At 44.0% G+C, this 23,693-nt stretch overlaps 1 protein-coding gene across 1 annotated transcript in view; it reads left to right on the top strand.

Annotated features, from left to right (window-relative positions):
• Positions 1-23,337, top strand: part of Cald1 (caldesmon 1) — a 175,261-nt gene extending 151,924 nt beyond the window's left edge. Inside the window, exons 7-14 of the mRNA XM_032906782.1 lie at positions 1,524-1,788; positions 3,968-4,108; positions 9,777-9,820; positions 9,917-9,995; positions 12,431-12,568; positions 13,592-13,687; positions 18,549-18,629; positions 21,080-23,337. Coding sequence (XP_032762673.1) covers positions 1,524-1,788; positions 3,968-4,108; positions 9,777-9,820; positions 9,917-9,995; positions 12,431-12,568; positions 13,592-13,687; positions 18,549-18,629; positions 21,080-21,088 — 853 coding nt within the window. The 3' untranslated portion in view covers positions 21,089-23,337. The remainder of the gene's footprint in view (positions 1-1,523; positions 1,789-3,967; positions 4,109-9,776; positions 9,821-9,916; positions 9,996-12,430; positions 12,569-13,591; positions 13,688-18,548; positions 18,630-21,079) is intronic.
• Positions 23,338-23,693: the final 356 nt, after the last annotated feature.

The following is a 23,693-nucleotide window of genomic DNA, read 5'->3' as shown; positions in this document are numbered from 1 at the left end:
GCTATTCTCAGTGTCCTGCCACAGAGCTCCAGAGTTATTTCATCCTGAAGAACTACAGCTCTACACGCATGCACAGCTCCTCCTGCGCCCCCTCCCATGCCCCAGAAAACCACCATCCCTTCTGTGCCTACGAATTTGATATTGCTAGAGACTCCTCGTAAAGTAGAACTTGGGGTACCTGCCCTTTTATAACCAGTCTCGTTTAGCCTGATGTCTTCAGGTTCATCCACATGGTAGCATATGTCAGTATTTCTTTCAAGGGCTGAATATATTCCATGCTATGGATATACCACATATGCTGATCCCTTCAGCCCACAATGAACTTAGGGTTGCTCCTACCTCCTGGCTTTTGTGGAAAATGGCATTATGAATGAAGGAGACTCCGAATAGTGGGGTCTCCTGCTTGGACCCCGTTTAGGCACAACCCATACCCAAACACTAGTTTTCACAGAAATCCTTGATTAATAAAGGGGGCAGTTAAGGTAGCTGCTTTCTGACTCAGGCAGAAAAACAGCAACCATTGCTTCTCGGCCTTTGGGCTAAGATCAAATGAAGAAAAACAGCAGCCAATGACCTTGTAGGCTTAATGTTTTAAGAGGAGAAGGGAAGTCTGTGTTGGAACAGGCGAAGATGCAGTGGGATGTTTTCACTGGGCATATCAATCAAGTGAGCCACAGAGGGCTTTTGATTGCTGGACTTGAATACTTTGATAGCTGGACCTTGGTAGTTTTCTTAGGGTTTTACTGCTGTGAACAGACTCCACGACCAAGGCAATTCTTATAAGGACAACATGTAATTAGGGCCGGTTTACAGGGTCAGAGATTCAGTCCATTATCATCAAGGTGGGAGTGTGGTGCAGGAAGAGCTGAGAGTTCTACATCTTCATCTGAAGGCTGCTAGCAGAAGACTGGCTTCCAGCTAGGATGAGGGTCTTAAAGCCCACACCCACATTGCCACACCTATTCCAACAGAGCCACACCTTCTAATAGTGCTACTCCTTGGGCCAAGCATATATAAACCATCACAGTAGTCAACGTCAGGAGTAGGGAGTGGCTAAACAAGGGGAATAGACCTTGAAGGCCAGCTTTAGGAATGTATTCTAATGGTTTTTAGTAAGGTGGAGGAATGGGGGAGAAGGGCAAGGTCTGCCAGAGCTATGCTGGCCACGCTTAAGCTGGCCAGAGTCCCCTCATTGAATGTATGTGTGAATGTGGGTGAATCTCAAGGCTTTTGCTTTCATTCGAATATATGCCAAGTGGTATGTCTGGATCATATATACAGTATTATTATTTTCAAGGTTGCACAGATATTGGATTTTTTCCCCCACATTAGGTGCACCATTTCTACTTTGCCCTAGCAGAGACATCTGTAAAGATCTTATCACGGAGATCCCCCACCAACCCCAGGACTGGTGTGAGGATCAGGGCCTGGCTATAGAACCTACAGGCAGAAAACCTCCGGCTCCCTCCAACGGGGGCTGCAGGACAGAGCCAGGTAACTGCCTTTCCTTTCCTTTCTCTCAGCCCCAGCCGTTCAGGAGGCCGGGCCAGCGGGGACAAGGAAGCCGAAGGCGCCCCGCAAGTGGAAGCCGGTAAGAGGCTGGAGGAGCTGCGCCGACGCCGTGGGGAGACGGAGAGCGAAGAGTTCGAAAAACTCAAACAAAAGCAACAGGAGGCAGCCTTGGAGCTGGAAGAGCTGAAGAAAAAGAGGGAAGAGAGAAGGAAGGTTCTGGAGGAAGAGGAGCAGAGAAGGAAGCAGGAGGAGGCTGATCGAAAAGCTCGAGAGGAGGTAAGGGCTGCCTCCCAGCCAGGGGAAACATGGATGCCCCCAAGTCCTTACGTGTATGGCTCATGACCTTGTAACCCAGAGAGGACCAGCCCCCCAAGGAAGTCCCCTGCTGCTCTTCTGAGTGTGGGCTCTTGGGCGGTAATGAACCAGGTAGCATGGTCAGTAGAATGCTCGCTCCAGCGTACACAAAGAAGGCTCTAGATTCAATCCAGAGCAGTGCATATACCCAAGTGATGGAGCACCCTTCATCCTCAGGGTAATGGATCACTCAGGAGGTGGAGAAGAATCAGAAGTTCAAGGTCTTCCTCCTTCACTATGTTGAGTTCAAAGCTAGCCTGGATTTACAGGAGACCCTGCCTCACAATAATAAAATAATAGTAATTTATCATGGCGATAAATTTAGCATGTTCTGGCATGTGTCTGAACCCTGAGTACTTGTATCTCCATTTTTCTAGTTGAAGAAACTGAGGCACAGGGGAGTTTGTGAGATTTTCCCACTTAGCCTATTGTTCTCTATAGCCTCTCAATAAAGACCAAGAGGAAATCTGAGAGAGATAAAAAGTCTACCACCTACCACAGAGCCAAGCTAGGAAGCACGGTGGGTGTGTCGGGTGTGCACTGAAAGCCTAGCATTGGAAGGCTGAGGCAACAGTATCCTGAGTTCCAGGCCAGTGTGGCCTGGGTTACACGGAGAAACCAATTCTGCAGGCAAAAATCAAACAAAAAGAAACAGGAAAGAAAAACACCTGTTACATGGTGTCCACTATTTGAAGTCTTCATAGAATGTTATTGATTCTTGCTAGTGTGTATGTGTGTGTGTGAGAGAGAGAGGGGAAGGAGAGGGAAAGGGAGGGAGGGTGAGAGAGAGAGAGAGAGAGAGAGAGAGAGAGAGAGAGAGAGAGAGATGCACGTGTGTGGGAATACCTGTGTATGGTGGTCAAAGGACAACTTCGTAGAGCTGATTTTCTCTTTGCTCATGTTTTGTGGGTTCCAAGGATCATATTCAAGTCTCCAGGCTCCTGCCACAAATGTCACTGCTGAGCCATTCCCCTGGCCCTAAAGTTTCTCCAAGCAAACTAGAAAGTACAGAAGCTAGGACGGTGTCTGCTTTATTCACCGCTGTCCACCAGGACCCAGCACGGCTTGCGGGGCCACCCGAGCCCTGTCACAGTTGACAGATGCATTTGTTCCATTCTTAACACGGAACAGATCAATTTACAAGGAGGGAAACTTGGCCTCCGCACATGAGAAATATGCTACACCAGCCTCAGCTTAGATGGCAATGGTTTACAAAGTACATTTTCCCCCTTTCATCCTGGCGTACGCTCTCATTTTGGGGGGAAAGGAGCCAGGAATCCAATCCTTAGAATGACTTGTTTGAAGATGTTTGATGGGTCAGTGATAGAATAAGCCCGGGGACCCTGCTTCTCCAACTCCTGAGCCTAGAACTTTCCAGGCCTCAAGTTCCTATTCCCCCAAAATGTGGGAAAAGATTTCCATTGGTTTTTCTGACAAGGATGGTTCACAGTTTCCCTAAGTTGTGTGGAAAGTTAATTATTCCGGTGTCTCTTCCAACGCCAGCTTCCAGTGAGGCCGCCACCTAAAATGATGTCCTCAGTTGAGTCAGGGACTACCACAGAAATCATCTCAATTTCTCAGACTCGTGAGGTTTGCTAGACTTGGTAGCATAGATTTATAGCCCTTTTTTGCACGAAGGATTCCATCTTGACAACTCTAACTGGAAGCAGGTAGAGGGGGCCTTTGTGTTCCCTTGCATACTCAGAAGTGGAAGGTTGCTGTTAAGTGACTGACAAGATGGGATGGTGACCTAGCACCTTTAAGGGCAACTCGTTGAGCAGAGTGACAGTGTGAACGTTTCACACCCTTTTTCCCCTAAACCTAGTCATCATGGAATTAGACGATTGCTGTAATTCTGTTGTATAAATGATGGAACTGAGGCAGGTAGCAGGTAAGACCAAGGTCACACTGATGGAAGGTGCCCCTCCCAGAATGCAAATCCAGGCAGCTGGACTCCTGTGCTCAGGGGTACCCGCTCTTGTGCACCCCAGAAGACGGGACTACATATGTACTAGGGTTGAGTGTGTTGCCCTCTGATCGATGCTCTGGGGCTCACAGCACTTGAAGCACACTGTGATGCTATTCGCTCTGTCTGTCTCAGGAAGAGAAGCGGAGGTTAAAGGAAGAGATCGAAAGGAGAAGGGCAGAAGCTGCTGAGAAACGCCAGAAGATGCCGGAAGATGGCCTCTCTGAGGACAAGAAGCCGTTCAAGTGCTTCACTCCTAAAGGCTCATCTCTCAAGGTATTTTCCTCCCAGAAATTCTTCTTATACAATTTCTCCTCCAGCTTCATAGGAATCTCATTAGAGCCCCTTCGGTTTTTGAACATCCAAGACTTCCTTGGCTTCATGTAACTCTTTGCTGTCCTGTTTTAATCTGTTCCGGCTGCTGTATCGGAACACTTTAGACTGGGTAACATAAAGAACAGAAACATATTGCTCACAGTTCTGGAGGCAGAAAAGTCCAAGATCAAGGAAGGCATTAGCCAGTTCAATATCCGGTACTTCATAGATGATATCTTCTTACTGTGTTCTCATATGATGGAAGAGAAAAGAAGGGGCACACAGCTCCCTCTGGCTCTTTGAGAGGTACACCAATCCCATCATAAGGAATCCACCCAAAGGCCCTGCCTCTTACATAGCACATTAGGAATTGGGTAGCACCATACGGGAGGGCTACAAACATTTGACCCCTGACTCCCTCGCCTGCTTTTCTTATGTTAATTTTGTGATTTCTAAAAGCAGAGCAACTGGAATTGGTCCAGGTCCAAACTGCAAAGCTATTTCTGTAGGAGATGAGATGCGACTTGGATAGGGTCCTTTTCCTGTAGAGTTCCGTCTCACACTGCCTTCACGGATCAGAGCTTCTTTCCCAGAGAAAACAGAAGGAGCAGAAGAGAGCTGAAGTCAGGGAGGTCATGAAGCGGTTGAGATATTGGGGAAAAGCCGCTGACTCAGTCGGCCACTTATTACCATTTATTATCTGTCGCTTTGAATAACCGGTGTGGTCCCTTCTGTACTGAAGGTATTTAGTAAATATTTGCAGATGACTAGTGAAAGAGTGAGTGACTCCTCAGAGAACCTTTAACATTTGAATCCTGTCCTCATCTACTGTCAGCCTAGCTAGGCTACAACCATCAAGAGTGGCCAAAGCCAGGGTGGAGTCACAGTCAGGCTCCCACGGCTACACGTACATATAATATATGAAAGTGACCAAAAGCCAGGCACCTATATATATATATATATCTCCTGTTTGTCAGAACATTTTTATGCGAATGTGGGGGCTACACATATGTGTGGGGACATGTATGCGTGAATTTGCATATGTGTTGAGACCAGAGGTCAACCTCAAATGTTCTTCCTCAGAAACCCTCCACCTTTATTTTTCTGACTGAGGTTCCCTTCTTGGTCTGGCACATGCCACCTCAGCTGGCTTTTTACATGGGACCTAGGAATCGATCTCCTAGTTTTTATGACACTGTGAATGCTCGTCACAGGTCTTTTGTTTGCTTTGAGACAGTGTCTCTCTATGTAGCCCCGGCTGTCCCACAACATACTGCGTGAACCAGGCTCACAGAAACCCACTTGCCTCTGCCTCCAAAATGCTGGGATTAAAGGTATCACCGTGCCCAGCTTGGTTACACTTAGTTCTAACACTTCCCAAAGTGCCACTGTGAACTGGGTAATAACGGTTTGGTTATCACAGACACATGTACAATCCCGGTACAGAATGACAGTGTAGGTGTCCTAGTTTCTGTAAGCAGGAAGGAAGTATGATGCTCACACGATAAATTGCCCAGGGGACAATGTTTCTCGGAATGCATCTTTGTTGCTAGGAAACACATGACTTTTGTACTTCAGCACACATCTCGGAGTCTGCTTTGGGAAAATCCATTCGGTAGACATGTTGAAGCACAATATTGTTTATCCCTGAAGGAAGTCAGACGGGGCAGGAACCTGGAGACATGAGCTGGTACATAAGACATGGAGGGGTGCTGCTTATTGTCCTGCTCCCCATGGTTCGCTCACCTTCCTTTCTAATAGAACCCAGGACCACCTGCCCAGGGATGGTACCACCCACAATGGGCTGGGTCCTCCCCCATCAACCACGAGTTAAGAAAGCACGGACAGCCTGATCTTATGGAGGCATTTTCTTAATGGAGGTTTCCTCCTCTCAGACAACTGAAGCCTGTGTCAAGTTGAAAACACGTCCAGCGCACCAGTCTGAGCCAGGGATTTTTTTTTTTTAATATTTGATATTTATAGCATAACTAGCTTGTTCTGCATACTGTGAGAAAGAAAATTGCTACCTCTTGATAGGAATACAGTTGAGTGCCTCATGGGGAATGATTCAGAACTCACAAAGGGAACCACATCCAAACCAGGAAGCCCTCAGGGCCAGTACGAGGCCTACAATAGGCCAGAACATTGCAATTGGAATTTCATGACTTTATGTCATGAAATGGTCTTTCAACCACTTACTAAGGAAGTTTTTATTTAAAAAAATGGAGGCTGGAGAGATGGCTCAGCAGTTAAGAATGCTTGTTGCTCTTGCAGAGGACCTGGGTTCAGGTCCTGGTGCCCACTTGGCAGCTAGCAACCATCTGTCATTCCAGTTCTAGAGGATCTGATAGCTCTTTCGGCCTCCATGGGCACCGCATGAAGACATGCATACATACAGGCAGAACACCCACACATATAAAATTTTTAAAAATAAATCCTTAAAAGAACTGCTTAAGGCCGAGTGTGGTAACTCGCTCCTTTGATTCTAGCACTTGGGAGGCTAAAGCTAGAGGATCACCAGTTCGAGGCCAGCCTGGACTACCTACCTAGCGAGTTCCAAGACAACTTGAGCCGCAGAGTAAAACTCTATCTGGAAAACAAAACAAAGCAATAAATGTATTCCCTTGATTGTTCGGGAGCTTTACAGCAAACACATGGCTCGAGGCTCACTGGGATCAACAGAAAGACGAGGAGCAGCAAGGAAAGCAGTCACCCAGCCATGGAAAAGAGACCTCCCTCCTCGCTGCTTATCTCTGAGCAGCCACCAGGGCAGCCTGTCCCCAGTCCTGCTCTTTTGTTCCTGGACCAACAAATAATCAAAGGAAACAGTGTTCCCTCTTCCCGCTTTAAAATCTCTCCCAAGATGAGTCTTCCTTGAACAGTCCTGATAACATGAGAGCAGTCACTGAAACTTCTAGATCCTATCTAGTCTGACTTCTGGACAAACTGGAGCTCTTCCTCCCCTACTCTTTAACCATCTCCTCTCTACCAACCTCCTCAGGGGCCTCACTTCTCACGTGGCTCCCTCTGGCCTTCCTAGCCCCTTTCTGTCTTCTCTCTCACAGAGCTACACGTGTTAACCATCATTTAAAGTCAATGTATTTTTAATTTCTACATAATAGAGATGGGCATCTAGGTATACATTGTCTGCCTCTTGTCCCAATGGCAAGTTCCCTAGAGAACTTTCTGGAATTTTCCTAAACTCTGCTAATCCTATAATGGAATTCCAATGCCTAGCAATTCTCTCCAGACTGCGGCATTGGTTATAGCCATTCTAACAGCCAGGTGGTACTGTACACTGCCAATGGGAATTTGAAGTTTGACCTCAAAATAGTGCTAAATGGTATGTTTTGTTCATTCCTTATGATTTCCACTGTCTGGGAAACTCTAAACGTGAGTTCTCATGGCCTCATTATGGAAGCAATGAATGATAACACAAACAAAGAACAAATTTTAAGTAGACTAAATCTAAAGGCTGTTGATGCTGTTGGTGTTTGAGTTTATTGATGGAGAAGTAGAGTATGAGGTAAAGCAAATATACAACCTCTTTTCTAAAGCTACCCGTATTTTCTTCCCTAAGTTCTCTTAAGACAGTACTGCCACCTCCTGGTGGTCAGGAGCACCAACTTACCTCCTTAGCTCCCTTAAATATGGTGCAGAGTATTTAATTCATAAACTCCACACTAGAGCAGATGGTTAAGGCATTTACCAGCAAGAGTCAGTAAACAGGGTACATCCTATGGAAACTAAGAGAACAAAGCCAATCTAGATTAACTATTCCAGGTACAAGAGGAGGAGCAGGAGGTTACTCTTTGGCTTGAGTTCATGGGACAGCCTTGTTGAGCACAAAAACCCTCAGTAAGACGCTGGCAGAGCCACACACACAAAAACAAGGCTCAGCACTGCTCTGTACTGCATCGTACTTCCCACCACCCTCCAGACCCAAAATCTCTGTGAAGTATTTGACTTGTAAAAATAAACAAATAAATACAGCCCATAGCTTCCTGTCTAGCTCATTCATGCCTCCCTTGCTTTCAAAAGGTCATGTGAGAAACTGTAAACTATAAGACTCACTTCAAATATCAAAACTCCTATTTTGTCTTAGAGATGTGGCATCATGTGCTTCATCATATTTAGTGTGGCAGTTAACTGTTTTCCAAATCTAAAGGGCCCTTTGTTCTCTTAGTCTGCCAAGGAAGGCACATGAAGAAAGGTTCCATATCCTACCCTGTCCAGAGATCTGCTCTGGTGGCCTGCCTTAGGCTGATAGGACGTGAAAGTTCCCTTCTCTCGGTCATCTTGGATAAGCATAACAGATTAGTATAGACTGAGTAGTCATCATTTGCCAAGTATGGTGGCTCATGCCTGTCAATCCAGCATTTCGGAGAATGAGGCAGGAGGATCAGGAATTCAGAGACAGCCAATACTACATAGTGAGACCTGGTCTCAGAAAAACAAACAAACAAACAAACAAACAAAGATCCTAAACTGTAGGGCGCCCTCCAGTGGTGAACAACGGTACTGCGCATGCACAGGTTTTGCACCTGGTGTCAGTTGGCCAGTAATATGCTAATAAGGGGCGGTACCATGCTAGTGAGGTGATTCATTCTCCGCCAATCCCTGGAGGACAAGTAGTGGGGTGATAGTGGGATGACAGCGGGGTGATAGTGGGGTGACCCGTGCCCTGCCAATCCCTGAAGGATTATTAGCATATTGTTGTGTATATAAGGCGAGCGCTTTTGCCGCTCGAGGTCCCCTGTCCCTGTTCAAGAGAGCTGTACAGTAAAGGCTTGTTCGCAGAAGAATCCTGTTGCCGCGCATCGTTCTTACTGGCGAGACGTTGGGTGCGCGACACTAAACCGAGTAACCATTTGTTTTCCACAGTTTTGGAAACTGGGAAGTGTGAGGGCCCTTTGTGTGCCAACACTGCTGAGTCCTAGAAAGGGTTCTCTTTCTCCTCCACAGATGGGCACGTTCTTGCTGTCCCCTCATGGGCCAGAGAACAAGAAAATAGGAGAGTTCTCTTATCTTTTTCATCAGTGTTCTAATGCCATTCATGAGGACTCCGCCTTCCTGACACGGTGATCTTCCAAAAGTCCCACTTCCAAATGCCATCACATAGAGATATAGATCTAAATACATAAACAATAGTTTTTCATTGGTCTGTATTATGTGTATTATGTGTATTATGGAAGGCCATCTTACTGGCTGTTCTTTGCTCCCAAAACTTAATACCCCCACCTCTCTCTCTCTCTCTCTCTGCATTCTTTACCCTCTTCCAATCCTAGCTTCCCAGCCTCAGATACGTTATCTATTGTTTCCTCCCTGTCCCATCTGGGCTGCCATGCCCAGCATAGCAGTGCTCTCACTTGTTCTGTGGTTGTTTTTATTTACCAGGCTCACGAATGATGGTGGTGTATTGAAGGGCACCATAAGTACACCATGGGCCACAAAGCAGGGTGTGACTTGCCTTCCAAGAGTGCTCAGAAGGTATTTCAAAGGCACATTGGTGCAGTCTCCATGGAGCCGTGTCTCATGCTTTCAGCCTTCAGCGCTCCCCAGAGTCCGTACTTTTGCACACGATGTTTCTTCTGCATATTTACAAGGCTTCTTTGTTTTCTATTTCTAGATAGAGGAGCGAGCAGAGTTTTTGAATAAGTCTGTGCAGAAAAGGTAAATAGAGTTGACTGTTCATTTGAGACTCATCGCTGACTCGAGTCCAGAGAGATCCTCCTGTCTCATGTTTTCATGTCTGTGCTCAATTGGCAGTGGTGTCAAATCAACTCATCAAGCAGCTGTGGTCTCCAAGATTGACAGCCGGCTGGAGCAATATACCAATGCAATCGAGGTGAGCGCTGTCCCCTGGCCACACTCCTGTAAAACAGAAGCAGGCCGTGGTTACATACACGATCACAGACACAGAGTGGTGAATGGGTCTGGCACCCTGATAATATTAAAATATTAATAATGATATCCCTAACTGTGACATAGCTATGGCAAAGCTCAATACGAAATATGCATTTGAGACTTTTGAATATTATTTTTCACACCTGTAGTCTGAATTTTTCCTGGGGTTGGGGGAGGTAAATGGATTCTATGAGTAGATTCTCCTTTTGATTTCTTAATTTGGTGTGTATGGATATTTTGCCTGCACCCCTGGAATCACAGTTATAGATAGTTGTGAGCCACCATGTTGAAACTGAATCTCTGTCCTCTATAAGAGCAGCAAGAACTCTAAGTCACTAAGCCTTCTCTGTGGCCACTAATAAATCGATTGATGTATACATTATAGGTAGTCACAAATGCATCTTTAGTTTTGTTTGCAGAAATCTCCTATTGACGAACACAGCAGTGTAGAATAACATCAGGCCATCTGTGTTTAATCAACATCCACTTTAATTGGTTGGTTAGTATTTAAGGGGGTCATAGTTTTATGCTTCTATCGACATTTTTTCCCGCCTGGTTTACCTGGGAGTTTGATTGTGTTTGGAAACAATGTGTCTTTCTCGACTTGTACCAGAGTGGCATCCGTGAGCATGATGTGATGCTGATCCGCTCGTTCTCCTTTGCATGGACTTGGACAATGGCGTTGACCTTCTGTGTCAGAGCAGTGGAGTCATTGGCTTGAGTTCCTTCGCTTTTCTCCTCGCCTTTGTAGTAGGAGTGGAGATGCCTATACAGCGGCTCACAAAGGGCAAGATTAAAATGAGAGGGTCGTAGGATTCATCAAGTCCTTAATGAAGCACCAACACCCAAGATGTGATTTTTTTTTAACTCATAAGATTGGTGTCCACTAAACTATGACAAGCCATTGTTGGATTGGTCTTTGGCACGAACGGATTGAATGAAGCCAAGACTGTGGCCTCAGACTGCGTGCAGACTCGTAGGATCATTCTCTGATGGCTGTTGAAGATGTTACTCATCCCTGCTAAGCTGTCAGCCACAAACCAGGGCTTATGAAGAAACTTGTGCCACCCTGACACTCTGGCTTGTCTTTGTTTACAGCCGAGAAAGACGCCCCCCTTCTTACTTGTACCCTTTGCTCCTTCCGGAATATTGTCTGTGCTGTCCTGCCTTGGCCTGTCAGTCATGAAGAACTTCCCTGCTTTAGGACATGCACACATGCTGTCTTTCTGCATAGAATGCAGGCCTCCAATTCCCTTTACCACTTCTGAGTGTCTGGTAGAATCTGGTTGTAAATGCCACTTCCTTAGTGTGCCCTCAAATGCAAAATAGGAGGCAGAGACAGGGACCCCTGGAACAAGCTGCCTAGTGAGTCTATCAGAATCAATGCTGCAGGTTCAGGGAGAGACCCTGCCTTAATGTATAAGGTGAAGGCAAAAAAGAAAGACAATAGACATCATCCTCTGGTGTCCGCATGCACACTCATTCTCTCTCTCTCTCTCTCTCTCTCTCTCTCTCTCTCTCTCTCACACACACACACACACACACACACACTCACAGTCACACATATGTGTACTATATACATGCCTAGTTTTTTAAATGCCTATCTACTGGAGAGGCTTGGTAACTAGATCAAGCAAAACGAGCCTAAGTTTGGGCCCTAGAACCCACATAAAAAAATCCACACACATTGTAATCCAGGGCTGAGGTAGAGGCAAGCAGATTCCTGGAGCTCACTGGCCAGGCACTCTAGCTGAATCCATGATCCTAAGTCAGTGAGAGACTTTTACTAAAAAGAAAAGGGGGGGTAGATAAGTCATAAGGAATGGCACCTGAGACTGATCTCTTACACACACGCACACACACACACACACACACACACACACACACACACACACACACACACTTGAGCCCATCTGAAGATGTACACACACACATACACCTCTGGCCTCCACATGCATGTACACACATGAACATGCAGACACACATGCACACCAAAAAAAAAAATCTGCAGAAGAATGGGAGTTCTCTGTCCCCTTCCTTAATGACAAATGGAGTCCTAAAATTTTCTTTTCTTTTTCTTTTTCTTTTTTTTCGGAGCTGGGGACCGAACCCAGGGCCTTGCGCTTGCTAGGTAAGCGCTCTACCACTGAGCTAAATCTCCAACCCCTAAAATTTTCTTTTCTGCAAAGGCCTCTGCTCCAGCTCTAATGGTCACATCATCGGGATGGAGGTATACAACAGAAACAACAGACCCCTCCCGATGGGAGTTCACACCATGATATTTTCAGTTGACCATATGGAGTAAGACCAGCTCACTGTGATTTTGGGAGGACAAACTTCTCAACGCTCTCTTAAAAACTCATTTACACATTTCAGGGAACAAAAGCTTCAAAACCTATGAAGGCCGCGGCATCCGATCTTCCTGTCCCTGCGGAAGGTGTCCGCAATATCAAGAGCATGTGGGAGAAAGGGAGTGTGTTTTCATCCCCCTCTGCCTCGGGGACACCAAATAAGGTAGGGGTGTGGCTCTCGACCGCTTAAATTTTAAAGAGTGGATTTTTTTTTCCCATTTGTGTTAGGAATCGTCTTCATTCACTAGTAATGCACTAAATGCATTAAAAAAATGTATAATCTGCACTTGGACTTGCCCCCCTCAAAACAAACAAACAAAACCCCCAAACAAAGAAGCAAAAAGGCGAGCTCATACAGAATGTATTCATGGGGCTCCCTGGGTACCCAGCTGTGGCCATGACCACTAAATGAGTGTTTGAGTTTAATTATCAGCCGTTAGTGTTGGAATGGGATGAAGGGACATGAAAGAAAGATTGATAAACCTTTTTATGATTTAGTTTATTTTATGTGTACCTGTATGTAAGTCTGTGCACTGAGTGCATGCAAAGTGCTTACAGACGACGAAGAGAGCGTTGGATCCTCTGGGACTGGAGTTACAGGGGGTTGGGAGCCACTATTGTATGTCTGAGAGTTTAACTTGGGTCCCCTGGAAAAGCAGCCAGTTCTCTCACCCACTGAGCCAGATTTTTCACCCTTCCAATATCGGAGGCATCAAAAGGGACCAAACCAATACAATAAATATACATTACAAAGAATAACTTATTAAATTGGCTTATATAGTAGAGGCTGGGTTAACAATAGCCAGCTACATACTGGAGAGGCTCAGAACACAGTTTGGCCCCTCAGTACTGGGTGCTTGAGCAGGCCCAATCTGGTGATGAAGGCAGGGCTTTCGGTCATATTGGAAGGCTGAAAACGCTGGGTTTCTAGGTCAGCGAAGGAAGGCCGGTTATCGAAACAACAGGACAGATACACTTACCAGCAAGCCATGCAGCAAACAGGCAAAGTAGCCCCTCTTCATACATGGCGGCGGCCAGAGGTGCTGCCATCTAGAGATTGGGCGGTGTCTCTTCTCAACATCTCTAGTTAATCCTTCCTTCAGTCAAGTTGACAGTCGAGATCAACACTAAGAATAGCTTAAGGTTTACTCAGAAGATTTCCTAGGTAAATGTACTTTTCTTTTAGGAAACTGCTGGCCTGAAGGTGGGGGTTTCCAGCCGCATCAACGAATGGCTAACTAAATCGCCGGACGGCAACAAGTCACCCGCTCCCAAGCCTTCTGTAAGTAGCCCGGGGATTTCTGAGTCTCTGATCTCACAGCTTCCACAGCAGAATGAAAGAGCGCTGACTCACTTGCCTAGGAAAGATGGCTTCTCTGTCCGCTGCCGCGGGACATGAGGTGGGCTTGCAGACTCAGAGCGCCAGAGTCGCTGTGCCACGATTACCCGATTACCCGCAGGCTAAGACAGAGCCTGGCCTCTGCCTGAGTGAGAGGGGAGCTTAGTCACTCAGTTAAGACCCTCTGCTTTTATCTCTTTTTTCCCCTTGTTTATTTACCTACTTATTTACTTATTTATTTGGCTTCTATTCAACGAATCAAACACAGGGATTTGAAAACAAACGCCATGCTACTTCGGCTAATTTTCTATTCCAGGTATTCCAAAAACCTCTTCCAAAATGTTGTGTACTTTGACTGTTTTGAGACCGTGTTTTCTAATTTGACCTAATTTCTGAAACTCAACACAGCAGTGTACAGTTGTCAAGTATCTATTGAAATAGTTGCCCTTAAATACATTTTATTATATATGTAGTATAAATCGAATAATTTGTTATCAAGACCTACAAAAAAGCATAAAAATTGAAACTAGAAAACTGGAACCCTCTCCCACGACCAGTAAAAAAACTACAAAGGCCAGCTACACTGTTTTAGAGAACTAGAAACTTCATTTTCTATGCATGTAAGCGTGCTATGCAGATATTCCTTTAACTCTCTCACTGAATATATGTAGTTGCCTTGTGCTCGTTGTCACGCACACTCTCCAGTCAGCCTTCTCTGCTAAGCTGGCTCTGAAGCCTTACTGGTATCACGGTGGCCGAGACGGAATTGCCATAACCCACATTCGTTTGTGGTTTCATTTTTTTTTTTATTTTTGTGTTGATTTTTGAGACAGACTCTCTCTATATAGCCCTGGCTGTCCTGGAACTCACTGTGTAGACCAGGCTGGCCTCAAACATAACAACCTGTATTCTACGAAAAGAAAAGCATCCCAGGTTCCAGGCCTTTAAGGCGTTTTAAACCCCTGCAACATCTCGTTGCATCTGCCGGCTCCACATAAAGTCTCCAAAGTCACAAAATCCTGACGTGTTCCAAATTACAAGGGGGAGATAGCAGCACCTCCATTCTCTCCCCGGGTACAGCACCTCACGCGTCTTAGTGCCTACTCTACCCAGGAATCTTTGCGTAAGGCTTCACAAGAGCTATATGCCAGTGTGAAATCAACTTACAGTTGTGAAAAAATACACCTGAAAAATATCTCCCCTCCCTGCCTCCAAGTAGGATAGGGAGTCAATAAAAGAAGAAAGGGGAAGTTAGACACCACACCCAGATGTGTCTTTGGGGCCTCACATTCTACCAACAGCCATCTTGACATAAAAAGTACAAATGGTTTTTAAGCAGAAATAAATTATGGTCATTTCTGTCAATGTTGTGGTTCTGGACCCATGATTCCTAATGGTTTTTTTTTTTAATTTTTAAATTATGGATTCTTTAATAGCCAAATAAAAGTAAACCCTTTTATAGCTTGTGAATTTGAGAAGTTCATGGACACCCCACCTCTGAGGGACCCTCATGAGGAAGAAAGGAAGAACACCCAGAAGAATGCTTTCTCTTTGAGCATGGCATCCTGCCTCTCTAGAGGAGACCTTCACTCCTTTACCCATGCAAACAGCATGAGTGGTCTATGTCAGTCCTGAACCAAGCTGTTCCCACTGTTTGGCTCAGGGCTTTCTCTCCGTTCTTCTACTAGCCCCTGACTGACCTGAGTAGCTTCCAACTTCTATATGCCATCCTAGTGGAAGGGTTAAACAGGGTTAAATGTGAGTGGAGTCATTAATACCATAGACGTAAATGTATTGAGGATCCCACACCAAAGATTAGCGATAACAGTTCCTGGGGCTATTGATAAAGGCCTCCCACAAAGTGACAGGACAGAAAAGTAATACAGGGGACTTATAAAATCAATGGCTGCTTTACCTCACATTTAATAAGTGATTCCTAGACTGATCTAGAGAATGCAGAGAGGGAAAGAATAGGGACAGTCTAGATATTAGTGATCAATTTCTTCCTGTTGGGTTTTGCAGATTTATGTGGCTTCAAATAAGGATCAGATTGGAGTAAGAAATACACATTTAATATCATATATAAAATACTAGTTTGGTTTTGCTCACTAAGCCTTTTTAAGCTTTGCACACATTCCTCTGGTAGTCTATTCTTCCAATATTTTAGACCCAGCACCCACTATTTGTCATATTGTAGCCAGTAACATGGCAGTCTCCTGGAAGGAGACTTAGAACACAAGCAGGACAGGACAGGCTAGACCCACTGCTTCTGTGGGTCCAGCAGAAAGGAGGTAAAGTTTCAGTGTGGAAAAGGCTACTGGAATTCTACAGATGTGTAAAGGCCGTCAGACAAATGTCCAAGGATGGTAGGTTACAGACATAAGTCAAATAGAAATCTTAGGTCCTGACCATGAGGTGCCATGGTGGTGAACCGAAGCTAAGCTCTGACCCACAATATTGTGGGTTTTTTTTTCAAGTCATAATTTGAGCATATTTTTGAACTATGGAAGCACATTCTTGGATGTATTGGTTCCAGTCCCTCTTTTTTACACCAGCCTCTTCAGACATGTGTTTCCATCTTTAAGACACGGAAGTGTGACCTCTAGGACTCTGACTAGACTGATCCTGAGCCCAGAATGTTAGAGCATTATCTGTAAGCAGTACCAATAGGAAACCCTGCCCCCCACCCAGCACCTTCTGATTCTGGACTGAATACAATTTATTCTCAACTCATTTCTCTGAGTCTCACCGTGGGTGGGAGGGAGGGGAAGCTAAGGTTTGCTGTCTACAGATGTGTCTCTTTTGGCCGTTAGAACAAAGTCAGAAAGAGTTGTTCCAACAAAACAGTCTTCGCCCACAGTCGAACCTCCTCAAGAAGCAGAGGTGTAATTCACAGTACAAGCATCCGTGTGTTGAGTTCTAAAACTCAGAAGGAAAACCACCTAAAAATAGCAGCTGTCCTATCATCTTCAGAAATGCTACGAATTACACGCTCTCAAAATTGTTAACACTATCCCCCAGGAAATCAGCAGTTAAAACCAAACACTGCCCTGCATTATGTGTCTTCCTGGGGCATTCAAGCTATTTGAGTTGAGTTTATAGACTTCTAGGGTAACTTTGTGGCTGGAATTAAAGTCTGAATGTTTTAGCTGGTTTGTCTACTCTGTGTCTAAACTGTATGTCATGTAGCAATTAAAGCGCTAACTTGTCTTTCTTTTTGTTTAAAAAAAGAGAGAACGATGTCTTTCTCAGCTGGCTTCTCTTCTTCACTCTTTCGTCTCTGGTTGACTGGAAACCTGCCTTTCCTGCCTTCATTTCTCCCTCCTCTCCCAGAGTGGGTCTCTCTCTAACATGTAGTCTGGTCAGGTAATTCCATTCATATTTCCTCTTTGACTTGAAAATACTGACTTACGGTGTAGATGTTGATATTTTCTTAAAGCACCTTATTTAAACTCCTTAAGTGATCTTGAAAGATTCATCAACCATATTTCAGGGAAATGCAATCTGTTTTCTTATGTAGAAACACTCATGTGAAAGAAAAAATATGTCTCCTATGAATCAGATAAATAAATGATCATACTCACTTTTTAGAGCTCTGCCAGGCATGTTCTTATGATAGTTGCCAACGGTTTTAAGTCCTCTAGACAATTTGGCAACTTTTACCCATATTGGCAAATGTAGTGGAATTCTTTTTTTCTTTAAATATGATTTATTGCCTAATGTTTCCAAGTTAAACAGGTATGGCTTTCTAATAGAATGTTGGAATTCATGCCACAGGCCCATAAACTCAAAGTATGACAAATCTTCACATGGAGTTATTTAACACTGCGTGGTTAGTGTTAAGATGCTGGTACTCTGTGTTAGAAATGTGTTCATCAAGACGGCTAGCCCTGGAAAACTGCAGTTGCTAGTTCTGCCTCCCTGGTGAGAGAAGACATTGCCAAAGCAAACACTGCTACTTCAGTACCACCCATTCATTTGCCCCAAACGACCTTGTGCCAAGTGCTAATATAAGCAAATGCTGGAAGAAAAGTAAATGAAACCGAAATCCGGATCCTTATCCAAGTGAAATCAATTATGAACTAGTAAACAAGAACTCAAGGCTGTTGAGCTACTATGGGTCATAGTCAGATTCATGCATGTTCTCAACATACATCATCAACTGCTCGCTCCTCTCAGGGTTGCCATTTGTGACAGACATTTATTTTTGTGGGGCTAGATCCTACTAATCCACTCCTGGATTACACACTTGGTCATCAAGAAACACAGAAGGATTTGGGAATCTTCATTCAGGTCACAAGGCCCTAAGACAGTGACCCTGCAGGGGGAAGTTGTTAGGGGATGAATAGAACACTACAGGGGATGAGCCGGGGAGATGGTGGCCAGCTAAGAAGGTGTTCGTGAGCACAGCAGCACAGGGGCTATGAGAGCTTAATTCCATGCAGACAGTACCAAAGATCAGGTGCTTCCAAGGGCACTGCCTGAGGCCTGAGTGAGCCTGAGAAGCATTATGAACTTCAAGCCTGCCTCTTGGGAAAGCAATATGGACTTCTGTAGCTGGAGAATAGTTAGTAAAGGACCCAGATGCTGTATGTGTGGCCAGCCCATTCTCATGAAACAGGGCAAGGTCTGCTCATAGTCAGGTAACAGCTAGTGCTTCTTCCATTTGGGACCTTTGGTGCAAAAGGCACCAACCACCACATGGATTTGGACAAATGGTAGGTGTGGTGGGCTAGCTTACTTCTACCTAGCCAGAAAGTATTAACGGTCACCTATCTTTTGCTTTCTGCTTTCTTTTCATTAGGACTTGAGGCCAGGAGATGTATCTGGCAAGCGGAACCTCTGGGAAAAGCAATCCGTGGATAAGGTCACTTCTCCCACTAAGGTAATATACTGGGGGCATCATGTGTCAGAGATTGGGGTCAAACGAGAGACATCACTGACTCACAAATCTGTGCAGATGAACATCAGTTTCTTGAAGTCCCGTGTGTAGTCCAAAGAAAGGACAAGTTACAAAGCCATTGGCACTGAAGGTTTGTCAGGCTTACAACATAAATGGCTTAAAGTCATGGGATGATTTCCAGTAAAACAACTTCTAAATAGTTGTCATAGTTGTGGAAAAATATGGCCAAGGGGGCCATATGGGATAACTATGGCCTATCTTTCTTTGCAAGGTTCCTGACTGGCCACAGTTTTATTTTGGGGGAAACAAATCTCTTAGATGAAATCGTGTGACTCCATTGGCTCCATTTCTAGAACTGTCCTAAGAGACATTTTCACAGGCTCAGATTTCATATAGCTATGGCAGAAATTTTAAACAAATTATGCTACCCTGTAAAAACCAGTGGCTAAGGATGCTTGGTCTTCTAGGAAAAGGGTTTACACACGTTTCAGAAACACAGTCTGTGTGGTGTTTAACAGATGCTCAGAGAAGAAACAGTACTGCTGGTGGTATGGGGAGCTTATTCCTGATCGTAGCCTTTCCCATTTCAAGAAACAGGCCCAGCCCTGCCCTTCAATGGGAGAAAATTCAGAAAGACCCATCAGAGATCAATAATAAGTAAGTCTGCTTTTTGCAGAGCCCTAAGGATAGAGACTTCTAAAGCAAACTCCAGACCAATGAGCTCACTTAAGCAGCTAGAAGACCACTGAGAATCACACCAGTGAGGGAGTGACTGGCTCCTTCCCCACCATGTTTTGTCCTTTCTTGGATCCAGGATGGCTGCCTGAGTCTACCACTCCTTCTCAGTTAAATAGTACTCTTTAGGTCCAATGAAATCCACTAGCCCAGCCACTTTTATTTGAAGTGACTTCAAATAATTCCATTATTCCAATGATTGCTAGCTAAGTTGCATCACCTAGTGATGATCACCACTGCCAACTACTAACACTGAGGGAGTAGCTACTCTGTGGCAGAAAGCATTACTGCCCCTTGTGATCCCCCAGCAGCTAGTAGAGGTAAAGAGTGGGATTATTACCATTTCATAGCCAGAGAAAATGAGACACTGAGAGATTAAACAACTTTTATAAAGAAACATATCTAACAAATAGCCAAACCTACACACTGAGGAGAGAGGGCTCAGTGGTTAAGAGCATTTGCTGTTCTTGCACATATCCCAGGTTCGATTCCCAGCACCCACATGGCAGTTCGAAACCCTCTGTAACTATATTACCAAGGGATCCAACGCCTTCTTCTAGCCTCCAAGACCACTTGGCATGCACATGAGACGCAGTTATATATAGTCAAAACACAGATATAAAACAAAAATTAATTTTTTTTAATGTTCAAAAACACCCCTGCACTGAATTCTGCCTTGAGCCTATATTCTTAAGCATTATCCATATTTTTTGTTTTTTGAGAATGTACATTCAGAAAAAAATGTAATTTTTTAAAAAATTCCCTTCATAATTGTCTACTGGTGGCAGGGCATGATTTAAAAAACGAAAACACAAAGAATGAACTTGTGGGCCTAAGACTTTAAAATCCTGGTAACATAGCAATATCTTACAAAGTATTGGTCCGCGTATTATGACACTTTCTGAGTAGGGGATGTTGACCATCCACTGTCACAGGTATCAGGTCCCCGTGGTCACATTACGGCTATGGAAGGTAAAGCAAAAGCCCCTGGAATGGTAGGACTAAGAGGACACTTCTCATACACAAGAAGGCATGGAGGATGCAGCTGAGGTTGTGCTGCAAAGTAGGGGCTGCTTTTCCTGTACCAGGCCTTCCTCACTGGTCTACCCCTGATCTCTCACACCACCCCACCGACCTAGCAGAGTTAATGAGACAGCAGGTCAGGGATCCCTGCTCCAAATCATCGCACTCCCTACTTCCTGTGTGGCCATTTCCTTGAAATGAAAATGAATATGTATGACATAGTCCCTCAGCAGGGGCTTTTAGCAGCTGACTGAGGGGGAAACAAATGGAATAAGAATAGACTAAGGGTCAGATAAGTCTCAAGGATCAGTGTGTAGGGATTTAAAAAAAAAGAAAAAAAAGGTGGCTGGGGTAAATGGGAGAAAGGGGGTGATAAGCATGTCCTCTGTCCCAATGTTGATGTGGCGTTGACTGAGCTTCTCAGTCGTGTGGAACACTAGAGATTCCCAGTCCTTCTTGTAGAGCTTAAAAGCCATCTTGACTTAGAGTGCTGTGAACAAAGATGAAGGCACCTCGAGGAGAAAGAAAAAGTGAAAAGAATCTTGGAGCGAAAGGTCACATTTGAACTTAACGCCAGCAGCAGCCTTCCCTTTCAGGTTGTTTAGATTTATTCCTACCATACGATGAGCCCACGAGACAGCGTGGGCTGCCAGTTTAAAGTTCTCTTCTCTCAGCAGGTCTGAAACAATTGGAGAAAGAACCCAACTGCAAGCCATCTTGCTGGGCCAGCTCAGTTGGAGAGGGCTAATCGCTCTGTTTATATTTATGTTTTCCAATATCCCAGTAAATCCATGTATATGCTCACTATATTTAATAACCACGAGTAGAGATGTTCATGGTCAAAGTGCTGCCTTTGCAGAGGAGCCTGTTTCTAAAGAAACCCATGCTGTGAAGTAAGCTTGCTACTGTCATATGAACAGTGATACCAACCACATCAGAAGTCGACAAAAGAAAATCGAGCTTAAGATTGTCCAAGGAATGTATGCAGTATCTAGGTGGGGGGAAACGACCCGTAGGCTTTGTTTTGTCTCAGTACAGACATCATGTTTCTGCACTTTAGACTAAAGCATGGAAGAAATTATCTAAGTAGGCAATCAAAATTCTCTGAAAGTGATCCACTTCAGATCTGATATAGGGCAGTGATGATTGTCTTTTTTTAAAAAGAAGATGTACTGTTGACATATTGCTTTTCTTCTATGCTGATTCATACCTAGATTGGGTGATTATTTTAGCTGACAGTGGTACTGATTTTTTTCTTCAGGTTAGTTGCTTTGTGGATTTCTCTGGTAGCGATAGTAGACTGAACCACATTTAGATAACCCAACTATGTAATGTATGTGCATACGTGTATACAGACACACTAATGGTAGATGACTCTTTCATGTGCTGCGCTATCATATTTCATAGTACGCCCTGTAGCTAACCAATATCACAGCTTTCAAAGATTAAAGAAAATCACAATAGTATATTAATATTTCATATTTGCCAGTAGAAACATGGAAGTTAGGTATAGATATGTTTTCAATGCCCAATGACTTATAAGAAAAAAGTATTGGAAAAATAAGAGATTACAAGTGTCAAAACTAGTTGAAACTTCTTATAAGACATAGTATTTAGTTTATAATTGAGAGCAGTCTTGAAGTCCAGTGTGAATTTTATTAAGTCTACCATCTGGACGAAGCCCAAACCCTGCTTATTTGTGGCCGTGAATTTCACCTCCTACACACACACACACACACAAAAAGTTGACCTACATGATACCTAAGGTGTCTCCTTTCTCTACCACTTAGAGCCAACCATTTTGATGACTAATGCATAAATTAGAATTCATGTAGATGCCTAAAGAAAGACCAACTTCGCCTCATGTAGAAGTAGGCAGGTAAAGTGAGCAAAAGCACGGCAGTCCCTCTAGGTACTCGTGCTCTTTAATTAAAAATATCTGCCTTTAGTAGTCAGTTGGTACTGCCATAAGTTGATAATATCTTGAAATTTGAAAAGTATATGTAAATTTCAATTGTTTTACTTCCCCCTCCCACCAAGGGCTTTTGGGAACTCATCATTCAGATATCAGATTCTACTTTAGCTTATGCCTTTACTCTTCCCAATAGATAAAAGTACTCTAGCGTCTTACCAAATGTTCTTATAGAGAACATTCTATGCATACAGTGTCATTGTACAAACTCATACCTCAGCTGACTTAACCAAAATTATCTTAGTCTCCGTTCCTTCCACAGTAGGAGAGCATTTAACATTTTCAATCCACAGATTTCTTTTTAAGAGAATAAGGGTTGGCTCAAGGGGTGACCACTGCCTTGAGAATCCTATTTTTCTCATGAATTAGTAAGAGTTAGTTGGATTCCCTAGCTTTTAGCAAATGTGGGCCAAAGGAAGGAAAGCCACTAAGACTACACAAGTCATCTCCCCACGACAGAGTAGACACAAGTCTATGATAAGATGAATAGAATGCACATGGCACACCCATAGACATGACTTCCATCATTGGAGTAAAATGGATCAAAGTTTGATTTAAGGCAGATGCTTGAGGGATCATGGCAATGTGTGTTAACCAAGGTCTTCCCCTGCTATCTTACAGGCTTTTTGTTTGTCATTTTTGCTTTTAAGAAAGTTCAGAGTGGTGAAATGATGGTTTTGATCCTAACTTTTATTCCAATATTTGGATGACAATGAGTTTTAGGGTAAAATTTTTTCTGTTTGGATTTAATCTTTGAAGAAGCAAATTCCTCATTTACTTGTTTGATTACAGCTCTCTGTTATCTTTAAGAGAGGAAACTGCAAGCTGACTAGCATGTTCTGTGAATCTGCCATTGTTAAAAACGTTATAAACACTTAATATTTTTCACTGATAATTGATCGCTGCAATAAAAATATATTGTGAAAATGCATCCACAATAAATGGAATTCTTCCAGATGTCTCTGCCTCATGCATTCTTTGGTGCTTTGATTGTGAGAAGTGTATCTATAATAACAAAGAGAAGAGAGCAAGGCACTTGTACTTCACATTGAGAGTTGGTTTCACTCTATAAAGGTAAAAAACAAACAAACAACATTTTGAGACAGGATTTCATGTAGCCCAGGCTGGCCTGGAACTTATGAAGCCAAGAACGACCTTGAACTCCTTTCCCTTCTGCCCCACCTCTCAGAGAGCACTAAGATTACAAGTGATAGAATGGTTGCCTCAGTTCAGATTTAAAACACTTCTTACTACAGGGACTTTTCTAACCAAATATTCAAAAGTACTCAGAAGTGGACAACTGACAAGACGTTTTT

Source organism: Rattus rattus, chromosome 6, assembly GCF_011064425.1.
Source record: "Rattus rattus isolate New Zealand chromosome 6, Rrattus_CSIRO_v1, whole genome shotgun sequence".
Classification (NCBI taxonomy): Eukaryota; Metazoa; Chordata; class Mammalia; order Rodentia; family Muridae; genus Rattus; species Rattus rattus.
Note: the sequence above shows the minus strand (reverse complement) of the source record. Positions and strands in the feature narration are given on the sequence as shown.